Genomic DNA, 21,013 nt, shown 5'->3' with positions numbered 1-21,013 from the left:
AACTAGATATGGTTCTCTTGAGACGAATTGCGACCCAATCCATTGCATGGACCTTCTCCAGCAGTCAGTGCATCATGGGTTCAATGATTCCGTCCCATAAGGAGGAGGAGACCACTAACCATAGGAGAGTTACATATACATGCATCTACTGCAATACATATGCGATCATTATCTCAGCCTCCACCTAGCTAGGAAACTGTCATCCATGCAAGCCCCATTTCACATTGTTGATCTATCATCCACTACAGAGCATGTCATGTCAAAAGGATTCAATTAATTTTATTCCGACCATCCGCTCTTGTGACAGAAAAATCATCGTTATCCACAAACTATTGTGCTTCTTCGTTTTGGATAAAGAATTCCAAATGGTCGAAACCACTCGATTTTGAAAAGGAGAACGAAGTGCCCTTTGGATGTGTCAGCAGCTCTTTGGCAAGCAAGAGAGGTGGGAGACAATGTCATGATCATATCATGCATGACAGCACCAATGCATGGTAGGGTCATAGATCTATTTTGCAGTCAATTCATTAATCCCATAAATTCGTTCAAGGAATGTTGGAATAATAGGTAATGTGGGTACTAAAGGTGATTTTTGAGAGCATATAAGTTTAAAGAAACCCCCAAGTGCTATACTTTAGATGCCAAAACTGCTATTGCTTATAGCACTTGTGATCACTTGCCTCAACTTTTTCTTTCTTGTGGATGGTTCAGCCTGTAGTGCCCTACTTGGAAATGATGGCAATATCTGCTGCGAGTCCTGGTGGACGCTAACCAACGTTTGATCAGAAAAAATGGGTGATTTTGGGATCCTAAAGGACTAGATGAACGTATGACGGCTTTCATATTGGAACATGGAAAGAGTGGATCTCGGATAGAGAGGAAAAAATATCGAGAAAAAACACCAACCTTAGGATGAATGAATATGAATATACCAAATTAATCACATAATTCGGTTCCCAAGGGCAAGTAAAACAAAAACCAAAAAGGAGAGGAAGCAGATATCATGTAGAAATAGACATTTGAGATGAAAATTTAGGCCCAAAAAGCGGTCTCCATAGTGTTGAGTGAATGAGAGTAAGCTAGACCCTCTCGGTATCACTGGGATATCATCAAGATCCGTCCAAATATTTATTCACCTCTGAGTCTTCTATGAGAAAAGTCCGAAGGAAGAGACCGTACTTCACCGCTTGTCAGAAAGGCGAGATATATACCCTAGGGCCTAGGCTGCCATGCTCTGAGTACTCACCATGCTCGAGAGGCTTCTAGAGCTGGGCCTGGTCTGCAATGTGGATCAGTTGGGCCGAAGTGCAGGCCCGAGCATAATGGATGCTAAAATGGTGGAGGTCCAAAATGAGAGAACAAGGTCCACGTCAGCCCAGATGAATTGGGCTAGAAGCCCGTGCTCGCCTGGAGTCCGGTGGCCACCTAGGTCCCCATGCACAAAGGCCAAATTAGGGGTCGCACCTCTCCTCGGCTCCAGCACCAACCGAGGGGGGCAAGCAAGGCCCAGGTCTGGTGAACGCCGTGACCCCAAAGACAAGCTCGCGCATGGGGGTGATTAGGGTGCAGTGGCGGCATCAGAAACAGAAGATGGAGGGGATGAGAGCTCCCCAGCCAATGCTCGAGCGCCCAGCCCTTCTGGGCGCTCGAGTATTGGCTGGGATCGGACCCCTCCTGCAGCCGAGACTAAAGGGACCCAGGCTGACGCGCGAGACCTGTTGCCCGCTAGAAATCCCTGGTCGATAGCTAGGTGCGAAGAGATTGGAAGCTTCGGATTCCCCTACTGATATGAATCAAGTGAATCAGAGCCAGCAAGCTATGATAGATGGGAGGGCATCGACTCAAGAGGCATGAGAGGGTCGCGCACCTAATTAATTAAAGAAGCCATTGGCTGCCTGAGGGTGAACGCGGCACACTCAGGCAATGGGAGTGCGGGGGAGGATCCCCGGCAACAGGAGATCGAGGTTATGGAGCACCAAACTGGTGGTGACACCATATCAACCCATTCAAAGAACGATGAAAATCTTGCTGTGGAATCGTAAGGGCCCCGGAAAACCCTACTTTATATCCGCCTTCAGAAGGCTCCTTTAGATTGACGCCCCAGACATTGCGTGCTGTTTGAAACAAGATTATCGGGCACAAGTCTCCATTAGGCAGGACGTCGCTTCCATTAGGTAAACTTTGGGCATCTCAGAATAAAGTGGTATCTGGACTTGGCATTCCTTTGTCAGGAAGAAGATATTTGACCAAGGCTGCATGCATGCATGCTGTTGGAGCAGATTATCAGTGACAAGCTGCAAGGATGGAAATCAAAGTCCTTATATATAGATGGGCAGAGTTACATTAATCAAATTTGTGCTGTCTCACGGCTAACACTATTATTCCAAAAGAAACCGTAAGCTCTCGTGGGGGACCACAAGTGACGCGAAGAGGATGCATTTGTTGTGCCGAGGCCCGAGGCAAGGTATGTCCGCCTCTAAAGGAAAGTGGCATGGGGATTCAATCATTGGAAATAAGGAGAAGATCTAATGGCTCGATATGTAACTAAATTCTCACTAGAACCCGATAATCTGTGGTGCTCTCTCTTATGAGGTCCAAATATGACAATTGGGCAGCATGCTCCAATCCATCTGCCCCCCGTAGCAATCAGAAAGGCCTTGTGTACCCAGGCTTTGACAGCATGTCTGACGTCAGATGGGTGGTTGGAGGTGGTAGATCGACTCATGTGTTGCATGATCCATAGTTGTCCTCCGTTCCCTTGTCCCACTGGCCTCCCACCATAAACCATGAGATGTTAATACACTTGAAGGTCAGCAGCCTCCTACTTCCCAGAGAGAGAGAGATGGAATACTGAAATAGCCCTTCGTGCTGTTGATGACCCTTCAGCCGAGAGGCGTTCTCCACAGCTGTACCGGACACCAATACACTGGACAGGTTGATCTAAGGGTTGTCAATCAACTTCAAAGCTAGGACCAGTAGTGATTTGTACAAGCTGTATCGGAAAGTGGGTGTGGAAGGTACGTTTGGGTGCCGCAGCAGGGCATCGTTTGGGTGTGGAAGGTACGTGTCCATCCTAGAATGGCTTTGGAAAGTGGCTGGAACAGGATCTCATGCCGTGGTATTCTGCCTACTGGAGAGTTGAATATATATTCCACCGGACTGTGATTGCGGCCCAGGAACAGTTGAAACCGTGGCCCATGTACTTTTCTAATGCCCAAAGGCGAGGCAGGTGCGGAGGCTAGCAGACATCTTTCAATGCAGTAGTGGATGCCTTCTTGGTACTTCCAAGGGAGAGCGGCCGCAGAGTCGCTGGCAAGGAGCAGGGGGTTACCATGGCATATATTGCATACCATGTGTGGGTGGCAAAGCAACGGCCGGGTGCTCAAGAACAGAAGTCAGCCGCCCAGAGTCAGCGTCTCTGAAAGCGACAGTGCGGGCAGCCGAGGAATTAAACGTTATCTCCGTGAGAGAGTGTTTGACGGCTAGGGATCCTTGGACTCTTTTGAAGAAATTATTGCGTCCTCTCGGATGGTCTTCATCGTCTGAGAGCCCCAGCACCCTAGCAACCTCAAAATCAAGTTCGTCGGCAGTGTGAAAGATAGAGGTGCAAGAGACGGAACAGAATTTATCATCATACATCATAGGCCTGAGCTCCTGCCTGTCACCGCAGGGAGACGTCATTTATATGACACTAAAGTTTGCATGGGAGCCACTGATATATGTTATCCTAAAGGGCGATTCGATGATCTTAGGGCACTAGGCGGCGAATTAGTCCTAATTGATTAACCACTCAGAAAACAACAAATGAGAGAGCCCTTCCCGTTCACTTCAGGGACATTTTGTTTTCTGATGTGGAGGTATCCATATAAGAGCTGCAGACCAATCCAGCTCCACCAAAAAAACAAAAAACAAAAAAAAAACATGGAAATGAATTCAAAAGTAGAATTAGTCTATAAGAAACCTGCTCATGAATTCTTCCTCATAACTATGAATAGCAATAGTCAAGCTGCTGCTCCAGATAATACCATATCCTCAAAAGCACAAGATTTAGTCATACTTGATATTTATCACTTACCTGCAATCAAATTGACTAACCGCTTAAGAAGTACTCTGAACTTTCTAATTAGCCAAAGATAACATGCGACCATCTTAAAGATGGCAGTCATAACTCTAAGAACCTCTACACGGTCTGTGACGAGCTGTTACATTAAAACATGATTCTTATATAACATAAGATACCATTTTGATCTCAACTTACATCTATTATATAAGCTATTTGATGAGATTAGGTTAACGGCTTCAACTGATGATCTCATTAGCTAGAACTCTTAGCATCAGCAGGAAGGGTTCTTTTAGTGGCAGCAAGACTCAGAATAGTTTGAATGTACTATGAGTAATCAACCCATGATCTGGGCAGAATGGACTTCTTTTTGAAACAAAATTAGATTGGCATATCCATTTCCCTTCTTTAGTCCAACCGAACATGAATTGCAAAAGTTGGAGTGCCACACCAATATATCCCTCTAATCAACAAAAATCAAGCAAAATTATTCTTCATAAAAAGAGTTAATAATGCTAACAACTTTCTTTAGAAGCACTAATGGGAAAATACAATAAAACATTGGTCCACTGTTACCTTCCATTCAAGTAAGATTCAAAATTTTCACTTCTATGCAAGACCCATAGGGTTTGTCCGTGATTCTCTGTGTCATAAATGAGCATGCACTACCTACAACTAGTTGGTCTTTTCCTGCAAACTTTTTATTGAGTAGGTGCACTACCTAGTCCGCAGAGAATGTCAGATATGATAATCTGCCAATATTTGAGCTGCTTTACCTTTTGCTATGGAAACTATACTCAGCTTTGCATGTGCACTTCCTTCCTTCAATCTGTGCCCAAGATGAAAAATAACTTGAGTTCACATGCATATTCCTACCTCCAATAAGATAAGCAGTATGATTTAGAAAAAAAAATAAAGAAATTATCTTATCAACTTGTCACTAAATTTTGAAAAGCTTCATATAAGTGTTTGTCGATAAAAAATATACATATTATGACTAAATCTGATCCAAAATAAATAAACTTTTAAAATATCTAGCAAGACCTATAAGGTTTATCCATAGTCACCGCTTTGTCAAAACCGTTATGTTAACCTCTTATACATGGAAATCCATCTTCAAGGCTTCATCTAGTATGTGCACTTATGAATCAGCAACTAATGTCAAAATATGTCAATAATAACATGGATTGACCTGCTGAAGGCTGATATAACGGTCGCCTTATTGGCATCTTGCCTTCATATAAATCCAGAAACCTTATGGCAAGTAAATTTCAGGACAACCTGCCTCTGCACAACCAACTGAACATTGTAGGGCAGCAAACAAAGAAATAAAACTTCAAAGAGAATTCTATGGCACAGGGATATAAAGGGACAGAAGTGGAGGAGCGAAGGTCTACTGCCACCACCACAACCATCAACAAGAATAACTACAAAAAGCCAGTGAAGCAATATTGCCTTGAAAAGCCGATTTTCCAACAAAATGATCCACCCACCAAAGAAACTATAATACAATTTGCAAGTTTCTTCCTCTTCTACAGTCCCTACTTGAAGTGTGCACAAGAGTTTGTGTGCAACCCAGATTATTTACTCTCTAAAAACCAAAAATGAAAAAGAAAAAGAAAAAGAAGCGGCACCATCCTTTTCAAAAGAAAAATGGTCAAGAAATAACCTTAGCAACTTATCTTCAGGAGTTCCATATAAGTTTCACATGGCTATACTCAAAGCACAGTCTCATCCGCTTCCAAGTAAACCTAAAACTTAAAACTTCTTTGGCACGACAAACAAGTTTATTCACAATCCATTTCCTCGTCACAATCCAATAAATTTTCGACCTGTACCGTTAAGCTTCACTCATCAAGGGTACATTTTGACCTACAAAGAATGCTAACCATTATATAGATTGTTCCATTGAAGAGGACCATCTCCTTCATTTAATCATGCAAGCTCCTAACTGCCTACATACATGTGGAAATCAACAATCTTAGGGTAAGACAACCAAACTCCTAGCAGCTGTGGTCCAAAGACTTGGTTTCAATTAGCAAGTTTCTACCCTTTCAACCATTTTGCTTCAGTTTGCTTGGTCCTGACCTAAATTATTGCAATAAAAGAATTACTACAATGCAAAAAATGTAACTTCAAAAAAAATAAAAAAACAACTTGCAAATATAGCGAAATAATAAGGGAAAATAGAAAAGGGTAAATGTAAAGAAGTTTTAAACATTATTTTTCAAGGTGTGGGAGTGCATACATCTATCATTATAAGATTATAAGATAAACCACGAGCCTTCAGAAGCCCTGAAAAAATAGGAGTAATTACATAGATGAGGAATTTATTACAAACAATGCTATTAACTAAGTTGAAACCACTTCTAACACAAAAAATTGACAAACAACAACCTAGAATCAATACCATGTACCACAAATATACTTGAAAGCTAAAGAAACAATCCTAAAGTGACACTGAAAAGATTAATTATCGATAATTATATCATTCATAATCAGTTACGATTAATGTCGACTGTAATTGACTGAAAGATCAAAACTAATTGAGTTTAATTGAAACTGACCAATTTTTTTGAAACACAAGAATAAACCCAGTTTTGGTTCAATCATGGCCAAAATGGATCAGTTTTGTCAAAAACTTTTTCCCTTGGCCTGTCCTCTTTATTCTGTAATCTTTGGAACCATTAAACACTATTTCTTCTACGAATTGTTTCAGTCAAATTGTTTCATCCACAAATTGTTTATTGTATTAGATATCTCTTTCATCTATGCCCCCTTTCTTGTACAATAAATTGTTATAATAAAAAGTTAATTCATCAATTCTTCTATGACTAGTGCAGACATTTGCTTGCTGTTGAGCTTGGTGTAAAGTCCTCAAAAGTGGAAATTCACCTGTCTCATAATAACTACTCTTAATGTTGCTCATACTCTCGAGTATATCCCTTGAATAATTCTAGTAGGACTAATGCTCAAATTTCTTTCTTCATTTTAGGTAGATTAACTTTCTGATGCCTATCATCTATTTCTCCGAGTTTATGATGTAAATCAGAATAGAAATAACAAATCCATAGTAAAGGTCAAAATGGATAAGGAATGAGTTAGATTAATATATAAAACGGATAAGCAAAGAACATCGAAGTTTGATCTGTTTATCTACTTTTAAGGCCTTACAATCAAATAAAAACAAAGGAAAAAAGAATAAGTGCTAACCAGTTTATTAACACCAGAACTGATAGAAAAAAGCATTAAGAACTTTAGATAGATTTCAAAACAAATATAATGTTGGATCACCCATGTCATGAAGCATATGAAACTTACATCAACTTAAGTGCGTAAATCTTCCTCTGACGATCACTAACATCGATCACAAACAGCAAAGGCTAAGATTATATACATATGAGATAGAGAAATCAAACCCATACAACCAAACTGGCGTCGTCTATTTATTCATCCTAACTCCTCCACGACCAAACCCTAATCATCATTAAAGGGTAAGAAGAGGGAAAGAAAGCACGCACTGTTCAGTAGTCCGCCCGATAGTCGCTGTAATCATCCCTCGCGGCAAGATCGCTCTCCACCCTCTCCGCAATCTTCTCCTCATACTTGAGCCCTTCGTCCAACGCCAGCCCTCCCAGTGCCCCGGCCACCGCCCCAACTGCCAGGCCGGTCCCCATTCCCAATCTGGCCCCCTTAGTCTTCTGTTCGTAAGAAGAAGGGCCGGACGAGTAGTCCACAGGCGCCGACGGGCCACCGTACACAGATGCCCGATCGTAGTACGGCCGGGCCGGGGCCGGGGCCGGGGCCGGGGCTGGAGGGGCGGAGTAATACCCGGCAGTGGAGGAATAGTACCCAGAGTAGGGATCGGAGTAGTTCCCGTAAGGGTACGGCGACGGCTGGGATGGCATGGGGTGGCTGTAAGGAGGGACGGGTGGAGGTGGTGGGGAATAGGCGCGGTAGTCCCGGGCCGAAGGGGGAGGAGCGGTGGAGTAGTAATAGCCGGAGGGAGGGGCGAATTGGTAGGCGGGCCCCGGCGGCGGGCAGGGGCGCTCCCGGATCGCGACCTTGATCCGGATCTTGCCCTGGGGGCGCCCGGAGGGACGGCGGAGCTCTAGGGTTTTGATGGGGACGGGGGAGCCGTCGAGGGCGACGCCGGATGAGGCGGCGGCGGCGAACGCGTCGGGGCCGAGGAGGTCCTTGACGGAGCAGCGGGCGGTGCCGACGAGGGGCTTGGGGGTCTCGGAGGGTTTGGAGTGGAAGATGTCGAAGGTGAGGAAGAGCGGGGGGTCGAGGAGGGAGGGCGGGAGGGGGAGGGAGAGGCGCTCGTTCCAGACGGGGCGGGTGTTGCCGGCGTCGTCGGGCTTGGTGGCGGCGCGTCGGTCGGGATCGAGGTAAGCGACGGCGTAGGGCTTGAGGTCGCCGTGATGCCAGTTCACGTTTTTGAGGTGCTTCGCAGAGACCACTGTGATCTCCAGGTCGAGGGGCTTCCCCTGAGGAGGCCGCGGAGAGGCCATGGCCGAAGATGCTATCGAGCGCCGAGGATGCTATCGAGCGCCGAAGAGGAAGGTCGGTGTGGAGTATGGGCTGAGCGAGGGACACGAAATAGCAAACCACGCAGAGGATTGGAGTTTAATATGATATATCGGCGATGTCGTCCTTGTATTTCTAACTTTTGACGGTACAACGGATTGGAACCTTTTATTAATTTTTTTTTCTCCCTCCCTCCTTTTACATGCCGCTTTACTACTGCCAATAAATCAAGGTATCTAATCGCAAAAGGATTTGACAATAATTTTCATGACTCAAGCACACATCCCCAAATATTTCTTTCAATAAAGGGCGGTGGGGAAGAAAAATTAATTGAAAATACCAAAAGTGAATTAATCAATAGTTTGGCATCTTCCCGACAAATACTTAATAACTCGAACAAATTTTATAAAGGAAAAAATAAATATTGTTTGCTGGAGCATAAGTGGTAATTAAATGCTCAATAACCCGAGAATTGAATTACATAACTTAATTTCTATTAGAAACTTAGCTAGATATCGTAAACATAGGATACTGCAGCTACGAGTCTAGATACGTGCACTCTACTGGCTTGCGCCTCTTCTATGTCATCCATGGGACCCACTTACCTAGGTACAATTATAATTAAGAGAAGAGTATTGAGGCATATAATGTATTTCTTATATAGTATATTTAACACACCCGATTGAATTACATTACTTAATTTCTATTAGAAAATTGGCTAGATAAGTAGATATCCCAAACATATGAAGGATATTGCAACTATAAAGTCTAGGTACATGGAACCTGCTTATCTCAGTGGAAGAAGAAAGTATAAAGGTAGGGTAGATCTTGCTCTCCATCTCCTTCTTTATGCTCGTCTCTTTAGTGGGATAAGTATTTCCTAGGGATATAGAGACCTTGATGTCTTAGCTTTTTAGGATTTATATATATATATATATATATATATATATATATATAAAAGAGTAGAGTGGAAAACAATAAGACAATAGAGCCCATGATAACCATATGATCACAAATTAATTATTGACTTCTTAAACATTCATCTTGACAACAACTTAGCCCGTATTGCACAACAAATCAAATTAAAATCAGTTCATAATTAATGGAAGCCCATCTCTATGAAAAATTCAACATTGGAATCTATCATCGGACTACTTCTAGCCAACCGGATTTGATAAGCTATATAAGATGCACAAATTCCTTAAATTCTGTTCAAGCCTCTACAATGTGCGCTCCTTCACAAATATCCAAAGGAGAATCAGAAGATATAATCGAGAGAGGAATGCCTGAAAGCCACCATACCTGTATTGCTACGAGGCATTGAAATCTACTCTCTTCTGCATCAACACGGCGGTCACACAGTGACGTTAGCTGCATTCACAAATTAGAAAATAACCTGAGAAAATATGTACTTTGAAAAAATAGATTCCAGGTTCATTGACGAACTTAGATAAGAGATCTTCTCCAAGTTATTTGCTTAATCATCCCCTACGATTGATGAATTGGAACCCCACGTTTCACAAACGTCTCAGGTAAGAGAGTGGCTGCATGGCAATGCAGCAAGGGGCAAAGCAGGCTATCGAGCCGAGAAGAATAGTTGGTGCATGCGTCTAGAATCTTTGGACGTAGCAGTATCGTATACTACATATGTACCGTGCAATAATTTTTAATTTAATGCAGCAAAAGAGCGCATCAATTGTATACTACATGTTCAGGCCGAGGATGAATGTTGCATGATGTTCGAGCGGATGCGATGAGGAATGTATAATCTACCATCTGATTTGAAAGATTTGAGGGAAATTGCTGTCGTGTCGAAGTCGTTGTAGTATAGTGGTGAGTATTCCCGCCTGTCACGCGGGCGACCCGGGTTCGATCCCCGGCAACGGCGCTGATCGACCTTTTGTTTCTTTATTTTCTTATTCTCCCCTTTCTTTGCGTATGGATTACGCCGGTCTTTTCCTTCCTTCCCCCTCCTCCCACAACCCAGAGATATCTCCTTTCCTCTCCTTCCCGGCCTCGAGTATCTCCACGCTATGCATGGGGCAAACGACGAGGAGGAGGAGGGGAATTAAGAAGAGCCTGGTTTTCCAAGTGTTTCTAATTTATGGATCGTGATCAAATTTCCTGTCGCACAAATGCCTTTATTAGCCTTCCGTATTCTAGAAAACAGCATTTTTTGTATGTCGGGTGCGGCACGGGTTCGTGCTCACAAGATACATACTCTGCCGAAGTAAATTTCAGGGGATATTTGAGTATAACTCGATCATTTGCCATTATCTATCACTGTGGGGAAATTGGGAAGGAAAGATGAAGTGTACTGTTTGGCGACAATCTTAGATCGATGGAGATCAGTGGTTTCTTATCTTATAAGGAGGGACGAGAATGGACGTTTAGAGGAGAGACATGGGGTTTGGAGGGGATAGGATACCGAATCCATACACGTTAAGTTGACAATTTTCGGTGTTTTGCCTCCAAAAGTTGCTTGGAGGGGATTTAAGCTCAAAAATCATGAGAACTAACGACCAGCCTTGCCACCCAAATCATGCTGTTGGAGAATCGGACATGATAAGCAAGTATTGGGGTGGGTGGGCCCGGGGGTTGCCTCCCGGCAAACAAGTGCAGCAGTATAAAATCAAGTTGGCCATTTTTGATGCGTAAATTACTCGAATCTTTCTGTTAAATATTCTATCCATCTGTTCACCTAAACGTCAGGGAGTTCTTAACTGCAAAGCTTACAAGAACTTGCCTAGGATTGCACGACGACATAAATGTTTCCCTTCAGTGGGTTCTTGTGGTGACACTTCAAATTTGGATAGAGCTTGGAATTTTTATTGCCTGTTTGAAATATTGAAAAACACCATACGAACGATTTTGTTTAGGAAAACAACTTCTATATAAATCAGGCGACGCTCAGGTGTATGTACAGTGTACTCTGATCCACCATGTCGTTACAATCTCCAAGTTATCATGTACCAGAGCTAGGAAGAAACCATAAGGCCATGTGAAAACGGGCTCGAGGTCAGGCAACAGGACATGACCTCCATCACGGCTAACAGATATATTGCTTTAGGCACATTTTATCGAGCACCTCTCAGCTTTAATTGCACCTTACAAAACCTGGGCACTTAAAATAAGTGCACCAATCAGGCGAGATAACAGCATGGCTACGTTGGACACTTGCATCCCCCGACAGCAGCAGAACCTGGAATCTCCTCTCTCTCTCTCTCTCTCAACATGCCACCAGCTACAGATACAGTCATGATTGAAACGATAACAATAATATATCCAAGATTGGAAACGATTAACAGAAACCTGAGATTAGATTAAATATTCCAAAGGATTTACTAAATCAAAAAAAAAAAGAAACTGCAGCAAATACTGTCTAAAACAGGGATTAAACGGACCACTTGGCATGGACAAATTAGCGCTATATTAATTCATATTCATCCTTCATAACACAGCATGTAGTTTATATAATATAGAAGCTAAATAAGCTAGGTCTCCAGCATGTATCCATATCTCAATAGCTTTTGAGAGCCTTGCCCAAAAGGGGACCAAATCACCCCTATATTTAGTGCTTAAGAACCGGTCCTTACTACTGAAATTCTAGACCGACTTGCCTGCTGTTCAACTTGAAATAGAAGGAAATATCTTTGATATATCCATGTCATACCATTTTTCCATAGGCATCAAGCCATAACCACCTGGAAGTGTAATTTTGTACCGCCAATGGGAGATCAAAAGCAGGGTGGGCTACAGTATGAACATGAGCTGATGTTGCATGAAAACACCTTCTGCAAAGAAGCAAAACAAAAACAAGCAGCACGCTCCCTACGCAGGTATTAACCTGGTCAGGTTCAAAGGGACTATCTCAGCCTGCCCCAGTCTTTCCTAATTTAACGCAGCTGGAGAGACTAGGCAAGCACCCCTGGTGCTGATAATAATTAGCCTTTGGAAAGAGGCAAGAAAAAAAGAAAGGCACATAGCACACCTATGAAACCCATTACTTTCCCCCTTTTTAACTTTTGTCTCCCCTGTGGAAGAATGGAGACTCGCTGATTGTAGCTTAATTCTGACAACAGCTATTCTATGATAACCCAGAAGGGGCATTCTAAGAGAACGTATCAAACATTGTCAGAAGTAAGCTACAAAGCCCGCCAACTATGAAAAACAAATAACTAGAGGAAATAAAAGCAATTTTCATTACTTCCCAGCAATGAAAGACTGCAAGATCGGAGCACTTGGAAATCAGCTAAGCTAGATGCTTGCTTTGAGAATTCCCTGAGAGAGCACCCAAAAAACAGAAGCAACAAACAAACAATTGCACACTCCTTAGTCCTTCCGCAGGTATTATCCTGTTCAGGTTCATAGGGACTTTCTCAGCCAGTCCTGCCCACATCCTGGCCGCAAGGACATGTTACAGCAGATACAGGCACACTTGGTAAGCACATCCACATAAAGGGAAAAATAAAGAAGGAACATAAAACGTATATTTTATTACTGCAAGGCTAGGATTTAACTACAATGATGAAGAAAGAACAGATGCTTGAATTATGTGACTGCTAAGCACATGTTCTTACTCACATCCCACCATAAGGATGGTTTATTCACCAGTCATGACTCCAGACAGCGCCCACTGTTCTAGCTCCTTTCAACTCATACCATGATGAACATCTTTTAACTGCTCCTGCAAGAAATATTGTTGGAAGCTAATGTGAGAGAAATCACTTTCATGTCATAATTAGTAAACAAAAGCACTTTTAAAAAGCCTGCTCATTCACAACTATCAAAGAATTATATTCATTGCAGAAGAATGTGGAGACCAATTAACTGCTTTAATTTCACTAAAATGCAAATAATGCTAAGAAGGGAAGTGGATCGCAATCATTATGAATACAAAAATGAGTAAATCCACTTGGAATGCAAATAAGCAATTTGAAGAGTTCTCTACAGGAATTTGAAGACATATCGTATTCATGTTACAATATAAACCTCCTTGGCATATTCATATTACATGGTTCCTATATCGAATATTGTCATCCTATATCAAATGTGGTCTTTGCTCTTCCTTTTATGGCCTCTTTCCAAGTCTATAAATATTAAGAGGCTGTCCCCTCATTGCACGAGCTTAAATTGCTTAACACATGAACTACCCTACCTGCCTGCCAACTGGCTTTCTAGGATTCAAGACATGCTCCTCTCTTGACCAAAATTGTCTTTGCCAGGAACCCAGCATTAGTGGTATAGGACCAACTTAATGTTCAAAACCAACCAAAAATCTTCATCAAACTCTGATGGATGAACCATATAGAGGAGATAGGCTTGTTGATTACGCTTACAATAAGAGAACACATGTAGTGCACTTAAGTTGTATGAAGATGATGCGAAAAAGAAATCTGGCAGAGCTTTAATTCAAGCTTGAGAAAACTTTGCTCTAAGAGCATAACTAGTAACAACTTCATTTTGTTTTGTTTTGGATGCAAGGTTTCATAGTCCTAAATGCGTTAGTAGAGTGACTAACTTACAAAGCATGTCAATGACAAGGTTGAATTCACCTTATTACTGGGAAGTTTCACAAAAAGCAGTATGACAATGGAATTGACATGATAATCCTTTAGCCCCTTGTGTACTGTACCAGGGTAACTTATATCCATTACTATCACAAGTTTTCAAAGAAACAACAATATTGTACCAAACCAGAAAAAACTGAGCAAAGCAGTGAAGAATAACTTCTCATGCATACTCTAAAATCAAAAGGCATCCAAGCGAAGATTTACAAATGATATCAAGTTTAAATTTTGAATATTTGTATGACAATAGGTTGGATACTGATAAAGGCATTGTTGTTTTATGTAATTATCAACAGGAAAGCATGAAACCGATAGTCCTTATGTTTATTTGGGATCTGGTATCATACTTACAAGGTTGATCCCATGCATCAGATTACATTTCCTGCAACAGTAAAGGATGAATCCAATCTAGGAAAACGCAACTTGACAATGAGATCACCGCAGCAAAAGCTACCAACCTTGATTGATGAGCATAACTCTCAGGCACATAGATTTCTCCACCAACTTCACCATGCTGTTCCCCGCTAACAGTTTTCCTTGCAGCCAGAAACTCGGCACTCATAGCATCCATTCCATGTTTCACAGCTTCCTCCACTGTCCCATATCCATGCTCCTCAGCATACTTCCTCACATCTTCTGTTATTTTCATAGAACAAAATTTGGGCCCGCACATAGAACAGAAGTGTGCCACCTTGGCACCCTCTGACGGCAGGGTCTCATCATGGAAAGCCATAGCAGTCATAGGGTCTAAAGACAAAGCAAACTGATCCATCCATCTAAACTCAAATCTCGCCTTGCTCAATGCATCATCCCATGCTTGTGCATGGGGGTGACCCTTTGCTAAATCAGCTGCGTGGGCAGCTATCTTGTATGATATGACACCTACCTTCACATCATCACGATTTGGCAACCCAAGGTGTTCCTTAGGTGTTACATAGCAGAGAAGTGCAGTACCAAGGGCTCCAATGTTAGCAGCACCAATTGCTGAGGTGATGTGATCATATCCAGGAGCAATATCAGTCGTTAGAGGACCGAGAGTATAAAAAGGTGCCTCATTACACCATTCCAATTGCTTTTCCATATTTTCTGGAATTTTGTGCATTGGAATATGTCCAGGTCCTTCATTCATTACCTGCATGACCATAAATATAGTAGCAGCAGCATATGCAAGTCAAAAGTTACAGGCAATTCTGCAGTCTTAAGATGCTTCACAAACTAACTGACTTTAGCAATAAAGTTGTCATAGAAATATCTCAAAGCTTCATAACCAAAAGTATCACTTACCAATATTGACACTGATGTAGATTAAAAGAGCAAGTAAAGGAGAATAAGAAAAGGAAGGAGAACAAGAAAAAAAGTGTGTTTTTTTGTGTAGATTATAGGGATGAAATGGATGTTCAACTAGTCTCAAAGAGTAAGTCTAGTTCAGTATGAAATGTCATAACTCTGATATTTAAATTAGGTCTCGTGTTAGCTGCCATGTATCTCTTTTAGTTGCAATTACTATGATTTATAAGTTGTTCAGCATGACACCAAATAGTAATGCAAGCATTTATATTCATGTGGAAGACTAACTTCTTGGAGCTTAGAATTTATAAGTGACAACGAGCTTATCACGTGGAGAACTTAGCTTACGATCACTGGGATGATATACTCTTCTTTGAGCTTCAGTTCAAACAGGAATTTGACATGTAATTGTTCTGGCAAATTTGTTCTGCATTTACAATAAAAATCAAACATTTGATCTCTTCTCTCCATTTGTGATTCCAAATTTTAGGTTACTTTAAATCAACATCCCAATATCCATATTCAGGTCCTAGCTCTACATGGTCCATTTATGCAAAACAGTTCAGCAAACTGAAACTTTATTTGTTTTCAGCCCTAGCCCCTGTGCACCACACTATTCTCAAACCTGAAAGATACTCTTTTGAATCTGATTTAATTCTTCTAGAACACTATAATTAACCAGCAAAAGAAACTTTACCCTCGCATCGTATTCCACCTAACACAATAATGGAATGAACCCAACCGGATATGAGCACAAAAAGATCCATCAATAATGATGATCTGGAGATGTCAAAACAGATAGATATAAAGTAGTTCAACCTAAGGAAGGTGTTTCTTTCTTTATTTTGGTAAGACATAAGGAAGTAGCTATACTGTGAAATTTTTAGAACAGTGCTATACTGTGAATTAAAAGACAAAAAAAGGGATGTGGAGATGGGAGAATAAAAGAGTTGGAGAAACTTGGATCTTCCAAGATAATTAAGAATTTTCTTGTGAAACAATGAATCTTCTTCTAATAAAAAACTAAAACATATAATGATGTCTTAAAGATAACAACATGAAATGGCAGCTATTGTTGCTAAAAAAACAGTAACATCTATAGTGATTAGCATAAGCCTATAGAAAAAATAATTTAAAAAAAATATAGGTAACTCAAACTAGGTCATGGGACCACAATGTTTGCAAACACCCTTGACAAATAGTCGAGCTATTGCTTGAACAGGTAGGTAGAAAAGGTGGTATGTTCTCATGAAGCTATGATAGCAAGATAGCATTTCACTCAAGTTGATACTTCACATCACCAAATAATGACACAATATACTAGAGTAATATCTAACGTGGAGGCAAGGGGAAAAAATCTGTGTATACCTGCACATCCTTTTCCCATGCTCGACGCGTCAGCTCCCCTTGTGTCAGAAGTTCTGCAAACTGAGCAGTGTCATTGGCATCATAAATTGAACCAGGCCTCAACCCATCACCAATAGATAACGCCACATCATACTGATTGCATATGTCAAGTATATCATCCCAGTGCTCATAAGCAAAGTTCTCCTTGTGATAAGCCAAGCACCATTTTGCATGAATTGATCCTCCACGTGAAACAATGCCAGTCATTCTTTTTGCTGTAAGAGGAATGTAGCGAAGCAGCACCCCAGCATGGATGGTAAAATAATCCACGCCCTGCTCAGCTTGTTCAATCAGAGTATCCCTAAAAATCTCCCAGTTAAGATTTTCAGCAATGCCATTCACTTTCTCCAGTGCTTGGTAGATAGGCACAGTTCCAACCGGCACTGCAGAGTTTCGTAGGATCCATTCACGAGTCTCATGGATATGGTGACCTGTTGAGAGATCCATGATTGTGTCAGCTCCCCACATTGTTGCCCATTTAAGCTTATGCACCTCTTCCTCAATAGAGCTCACCACAACAGAGTTCCCAATATTTGCATTCACTTTGACCAAGAAGTTCCTCCCGATTATCATAGGCTCAAGCTCAAGATGATTCTTGTTTGATGGAATTATAGCACGCCCACGTGCAACCTCTGACCGCACAAATTCAGGATCAAGCTTCTCACGAGCGGCACAAAACAACATCTCTTCCGTTATAATTCCCTGTTTAGCATAGAACATCTGGGTGTATCTTGGTCCGCCCAAGCTCTCCCGCCTGTCAACCCAGCCTTTTCTTATTTTGGGAAGACCTGTCACGACAACAAACAACATTAACCTTTAGTTTTCTTTGGCACCACCAAACTTCTGTGAAGAGGAATCACCAGTAGCAGCAATAACATTCCTTTAATTTTAAATAACAGAAAGCAGGTTCAAAAGCAAGTTCTGATGCAACAGGATGATAAACAATATCCTTCCAGATTAAGATGAAATGTTACCAGCGAGAAATCAAGACATGTTTAAAAACCCATAAAATATTGAGGCATGGGTATGTAAGAAAGCGAAGAGCTAGATTCATAAGGACATTTGATTCCCAATCTTCATTAGAAAATCTTATCCATCCTTTATTAACCTGAATCCAGTGACCACCCAGGATCTAAAATCCTTGTGACTCCAAAACAAATGTCTAAGAAAAGATTTCTGCAAGTTGGAGGCACCTTTTTAACTGATTGGATTCATTGTAAGAGCATGCTAAGCATTGAAGCCAATGTATGTTAAAAAATATATCCATCACCAGAGACAACTATGAAACTCAAAGAGGCAGACAATCATGAGTCTTTAGCTCAACTCCATCCCATGGACTGAACTTCACAATTAAGAGATAATATTACACAAGGTGAAATTTGCATTAAGTTAGTATACTCACACACACGTGGACTTATATTCTGTGGGCCACTGGTATCATATGTATCAAAGTACTGGTCTTCCCCAGACAGATGGATCCGTCGAAATGGAACTTTAAGGGCATGGCCAGATTGTGCATGAACAGTTTCCCTACATGACATAATCAGGATGAAGATCATGTTCAAGTATATTAAGAAAATCAGATTGGTAATATTCATACTTCAAAAATGCAAGGAACTATTAGTCTGAAAAAGGAGCAAATTCCAACACATGCCTGCATTCCTTGGTACTCTTCGGAAAGCATTCTTCAAAAGAAGGAAGTGGAAGAAAATCAGGAGCTGCAGGATCAACAGTGTGCCTCTTCTTTTGGGGTTTTGCAGACTCAGCAATCGAATGATCAAAGGTTAGGGAGGCTTTAACCCTTGAACTTACCAAATTGTAGGACACTTCCTTATCCCACACATTTGAAGAACGCCTGGCTGATTCAAATCCAGGTAAAAACGGAGTACTTGGCAACTTGAAAGGTGCATGGTTGCTCTTGCTAGTCACCACAGGAGTAACTGACAGTTGGATAGATGCCATCTTGAATGGAAAAAAAAAATACAGTGAGTGACAAATAGACTATACTTTCTATAAAAAAAAAACACGAACAGAACATGAAAACTAACTATTTGCCAATGCCTTCATAATTTTACTAAAGGTATATTTATAATGTCACTGAAATTGGATTTGTCCAATTTCCAAATTCATCAAAATAGAAATCTTACAAAGAAATATAAAGAAGTTTTGGGGAAAATCACCGTAAAATAAAAATGGATAAATTTGAAATCATGAAGTCTAAAATGTGATAGTATTTGCACCAAATAAATAAGATGGAGATAAGACAGCATCTTCCTCTCCATAGTTTTCAATTTTGTCTTTTCCATTTTTAGGCAGCAAAGGCATAGTTTTCTGTGACTAGGTGTAGGCGCACCAACTGGAGCTAGCGTTTATGCTCTATCTACTAAATAGGTTTCCCACAGGCATCGCACCAGCACGGAGGCTGTGATCTATGTTGTAACGAGATCTTCCATTATAATACCAGAAGATCTCCATCCTACGTTTCCAATACCAAATTCCCAGTATTGCCTTCAAGCATGTCTGCACCTACTGGGCACATCTCTACTTATAATTTTATCTGCATCATTCTCTGCGTTAGCTTTACTTTTCATATCTTCAGGGACTCATTTTGTGCATATCTTACACGTATCCGCTCTCCTTCAAATGGAATGGAAACAACCGCGATTCATGATCCGCAAATAATCATTGACAAGAGAGAACAGCGGCCACAGCAGATCAGCAATTCACTGAATTGAACGAGACAAACTCTGGCCTAAGGATCGATTCACGTCTCAATCATGACTAGGGTTCATTCATCAAAAAAAAGAGAGATAACTAGGGTTCCACAAGGATGAAGATTTCGATGCAAGAATAAAAATGAGACGACCGAGACAGTAAATCGAGGAAAAGGACGAAAAAAAGAGAAATTAACATGAGGAAAAGAGGATACCAGATCACTTGGAGAGAACGGAGAGGAGGAGGAGCCCTTTCTTTTCCGCCTCCCTTTCGCTGCCTTCAATCCCCTACCGAGCCCAAGTTCCGCAACGAAAACAAGCGCAGTGGCAGCTGCTTATAGGTTATAGACTTATAGCACTCCTTTCATATGGAGATAAGGAAGGTTATACTTTTACCCGCATCTTTCTTATTTCCACCACCTATTTTATCTTCAAGGAGAGAAATAGCAGAAATGATGGGTAGAGATAGCAAAGAAAATTTTATGGAATCGAGAAAGGAGTCGGTGCGAAGATATTTTTACACGGACGGGACTAGCCCCTTCTTTTCTGAGGCAACTAGGGACCAACCTTTGGAAAAGTTGCCGGTCACGAGCCAAATTTAGAAGCACGAGATATCCGCTGGACCGCTGGTTGGAGAAAACATCCCCCTCACCTTCTCAGCTTCTCTTTCTAGCGGGGGATATTTTTGCCGAAAGAAGCACGTCAGGCGTCAGCCGTGCGCCCTATATATCCTTGCATTACTTACCGCCCGTTTCTCTGAGCTTTATTCATCAAACACCCGTCTCAAGTCTCAACGCACCGCTGCAAAAACAGGCGGCTATAATTATCGATATGCACAAGCCACATAGTGGTGCACACTACGTGAGATATAATTTTATGGCGAGAAGTGACGGGAGCTTCCGAATGTACGGTGCACTCTAGCCTGTCGACTCCTATCTTGAACAGTTGAACCCGAAATGGCTAGCACTGGATTATTATTATTATTGTTGTTTTTGAAGGATAAGCATGGGTTTTCTCATGGATTCGCTTCTTGAGAATTTATGTTTGTTTAGTTGGGCTGGGATGGTTTTTCTGCAAATATATCGGGCAATAATCATCAATAAGGAAGAGGAGGAGAGGAGAGGAGGAGGAGTAGGAACTCACCAACATACGTTGAAAATAGTTTAGCCCAACCCTCGATGCACTGATGAAGCCAGATTTTGTAGTAGTTTCCAATCTCACCCAAATGATTTGAAACAATGCAGCACTTTCATTGCAAGACGACACCTTGAAAGAAATGTCCAGATTTTGGATATGTTAGATAGTGATTGCACCCTGCAATTATTTTGGAGGAATCTCTACTCTAGACTTGTCCATAGCCAAGAAGGGCAAGCCAGAAAAGAAACTTTACATGGTGGCGCCGAGTAAACCAGCATGATTGAAGGTCATTGATGCTTTAAACCTGC

The 21,013-nt window shown here is 41.5% G+C and overlaps 2 protein-coding genes and 1 non-coding gene across 20 annotated transcripts; 1 reads left to right on the top strand and 2 right to left on the bottom strand.

Moving 5' to 3' along the window:
• Nucleotides 1–2,759: 2,759 nt before the first annotated feature.
• On the bottom strand, nucleotides 2,760–8,722 carry LOC103704053 (uncharacterized). 6 transcript variants are annotated; one of them, XR_016396327.1, is made up of 3 exons: nucleotides 7,582–8,690; nucleotides 6,309–6,355; nucleotides 2,760–4,075 (listed from the first exon to the last, which is right to left on the bottom strand). XR_016396327.1 is itself a non-coding variant. In XM_008787190.6 (2 exons), exon 1 carries the CDS (start codon nucleotides 8,572–8,574, stop codon nucleotides 7,585–7,587), a length of 990 nt encoding a protein of 329 aa, XP_008785412.1. In that variant the 5' UTR covers nucleotides 8,575–8,722; the 3' UTR covers nucleotides 4,428–4,889; nucleotides 7,582–7,584. The 6 variants fall into 6 exon arrangements, 2 of the variants coding, with proteins under 2 accessions (XP_008785412.1, XP_088559898.1); XR_003385032.4 differs by lacking the exon at nucleotides 2,760–4,075 and adding an exon at nucleotides 4,428–4,889; XR_005511277.3 differs by lacking the exons at nucleotides 2,760–4,075; nucleotides 6,309–6,355 and adding exons at nucleotides 4,428–4,889; nucleotides 5,253–5,347.
• Nucleotides 8,723–10,406: 1,684 nt separating this feature from the next.
• TRNAD-GUC (transfer RNA aspartic acid (anticodon GUC)) lies at nucleotides 10,407–10,478 on the top strand. Its single transcript has one exon. It is a non-coding gene; the product is annotated as a tRNA-Asp (tRNA).
• Nucleotides 10,479–12,003: 1,525 nt separating this feature from the next.
• Nucleotides 12,004–21,004, bottom strand: THIC (thiaminC). Of its 13 annotated transcripts, none has more exons than XR_015968482.2 (10): nucleotides 20,959–21,004; nucleotides 20,712–20,834; nucleotides 20,136–20,369; nucleotides 19,784–19,997; nucleotides 18,509–18,816; nucleotides 18,257–18,384; nucleotides 16,816–17,642; nucleotides 14,619–15,292; nucleotides 13,175–13,277; nucleotides 12,004–12,990 (listed from the first exon to the last, which is right to left on the bottom strand). XR_015968482.2 is itself a non-coding variant. In XM_088703775.2 (9 exons), the coding sequence occupies exons 4-9, from the start codon at nucleotides 18,814–18,816 to the stop codon at nucleotides 13,242–13,244; spliced, it is 2,004 nt and encodes a 667-aa protein (XP_088559901.2). In that variant the 5' UTR covers nucleotides 19,784–19,997; nucleotides 20,136–20,369; nucleotides 20,712–20,829; the 3' UTR covers nucleotides 13,059–13,241. The 13 variants fall into 13 exon arrangements, 4 of the variants coding, with proteins under 4 accessions (XP_088559901.2, XP_088559902.2, XP_026659230.3 ...); XR_015968479.2 differs by lacking the exon at nucleotides 20,959–21,004 and adding an exon at nucleotides 14,512–14,542 and having other exon boundaries at nucleotides 13,171–13,277; nucleotides 20,712–20,829; XR_015968481.2 differs by lacking the exon at nucleotides 20,959–21,004 and adding an exon at nucleotides 14,512–14,542 and having other exon boundaries at nucleotides 12,004–12,518; nucleotides 13,171–13,277; nucleotides 20,712–20,829.
• Nucleotides 21,005–21,013: the final 9 nt, after the last annotated feature.

Source organism: Phoenix dactylifera, chromosome 8, assembly GCF_051530095.1.
Source record: "Phoenix dactylifera cultivar Ajwa chromosome 8, Ajwa_hap1_PhDact_Kaust_v1.1, whole genome shotgun sequence".
NCBI classification, from domain to species: Eukaryota; Viridiplantae; Streptophyta; class Magnoliopsida; order Arecales; family Arecaceae; genus Phoenix; species Phoenix dactylifera.
This window is presented reverse-complemented; position numbering and strand designations above follow the sequence as displayed.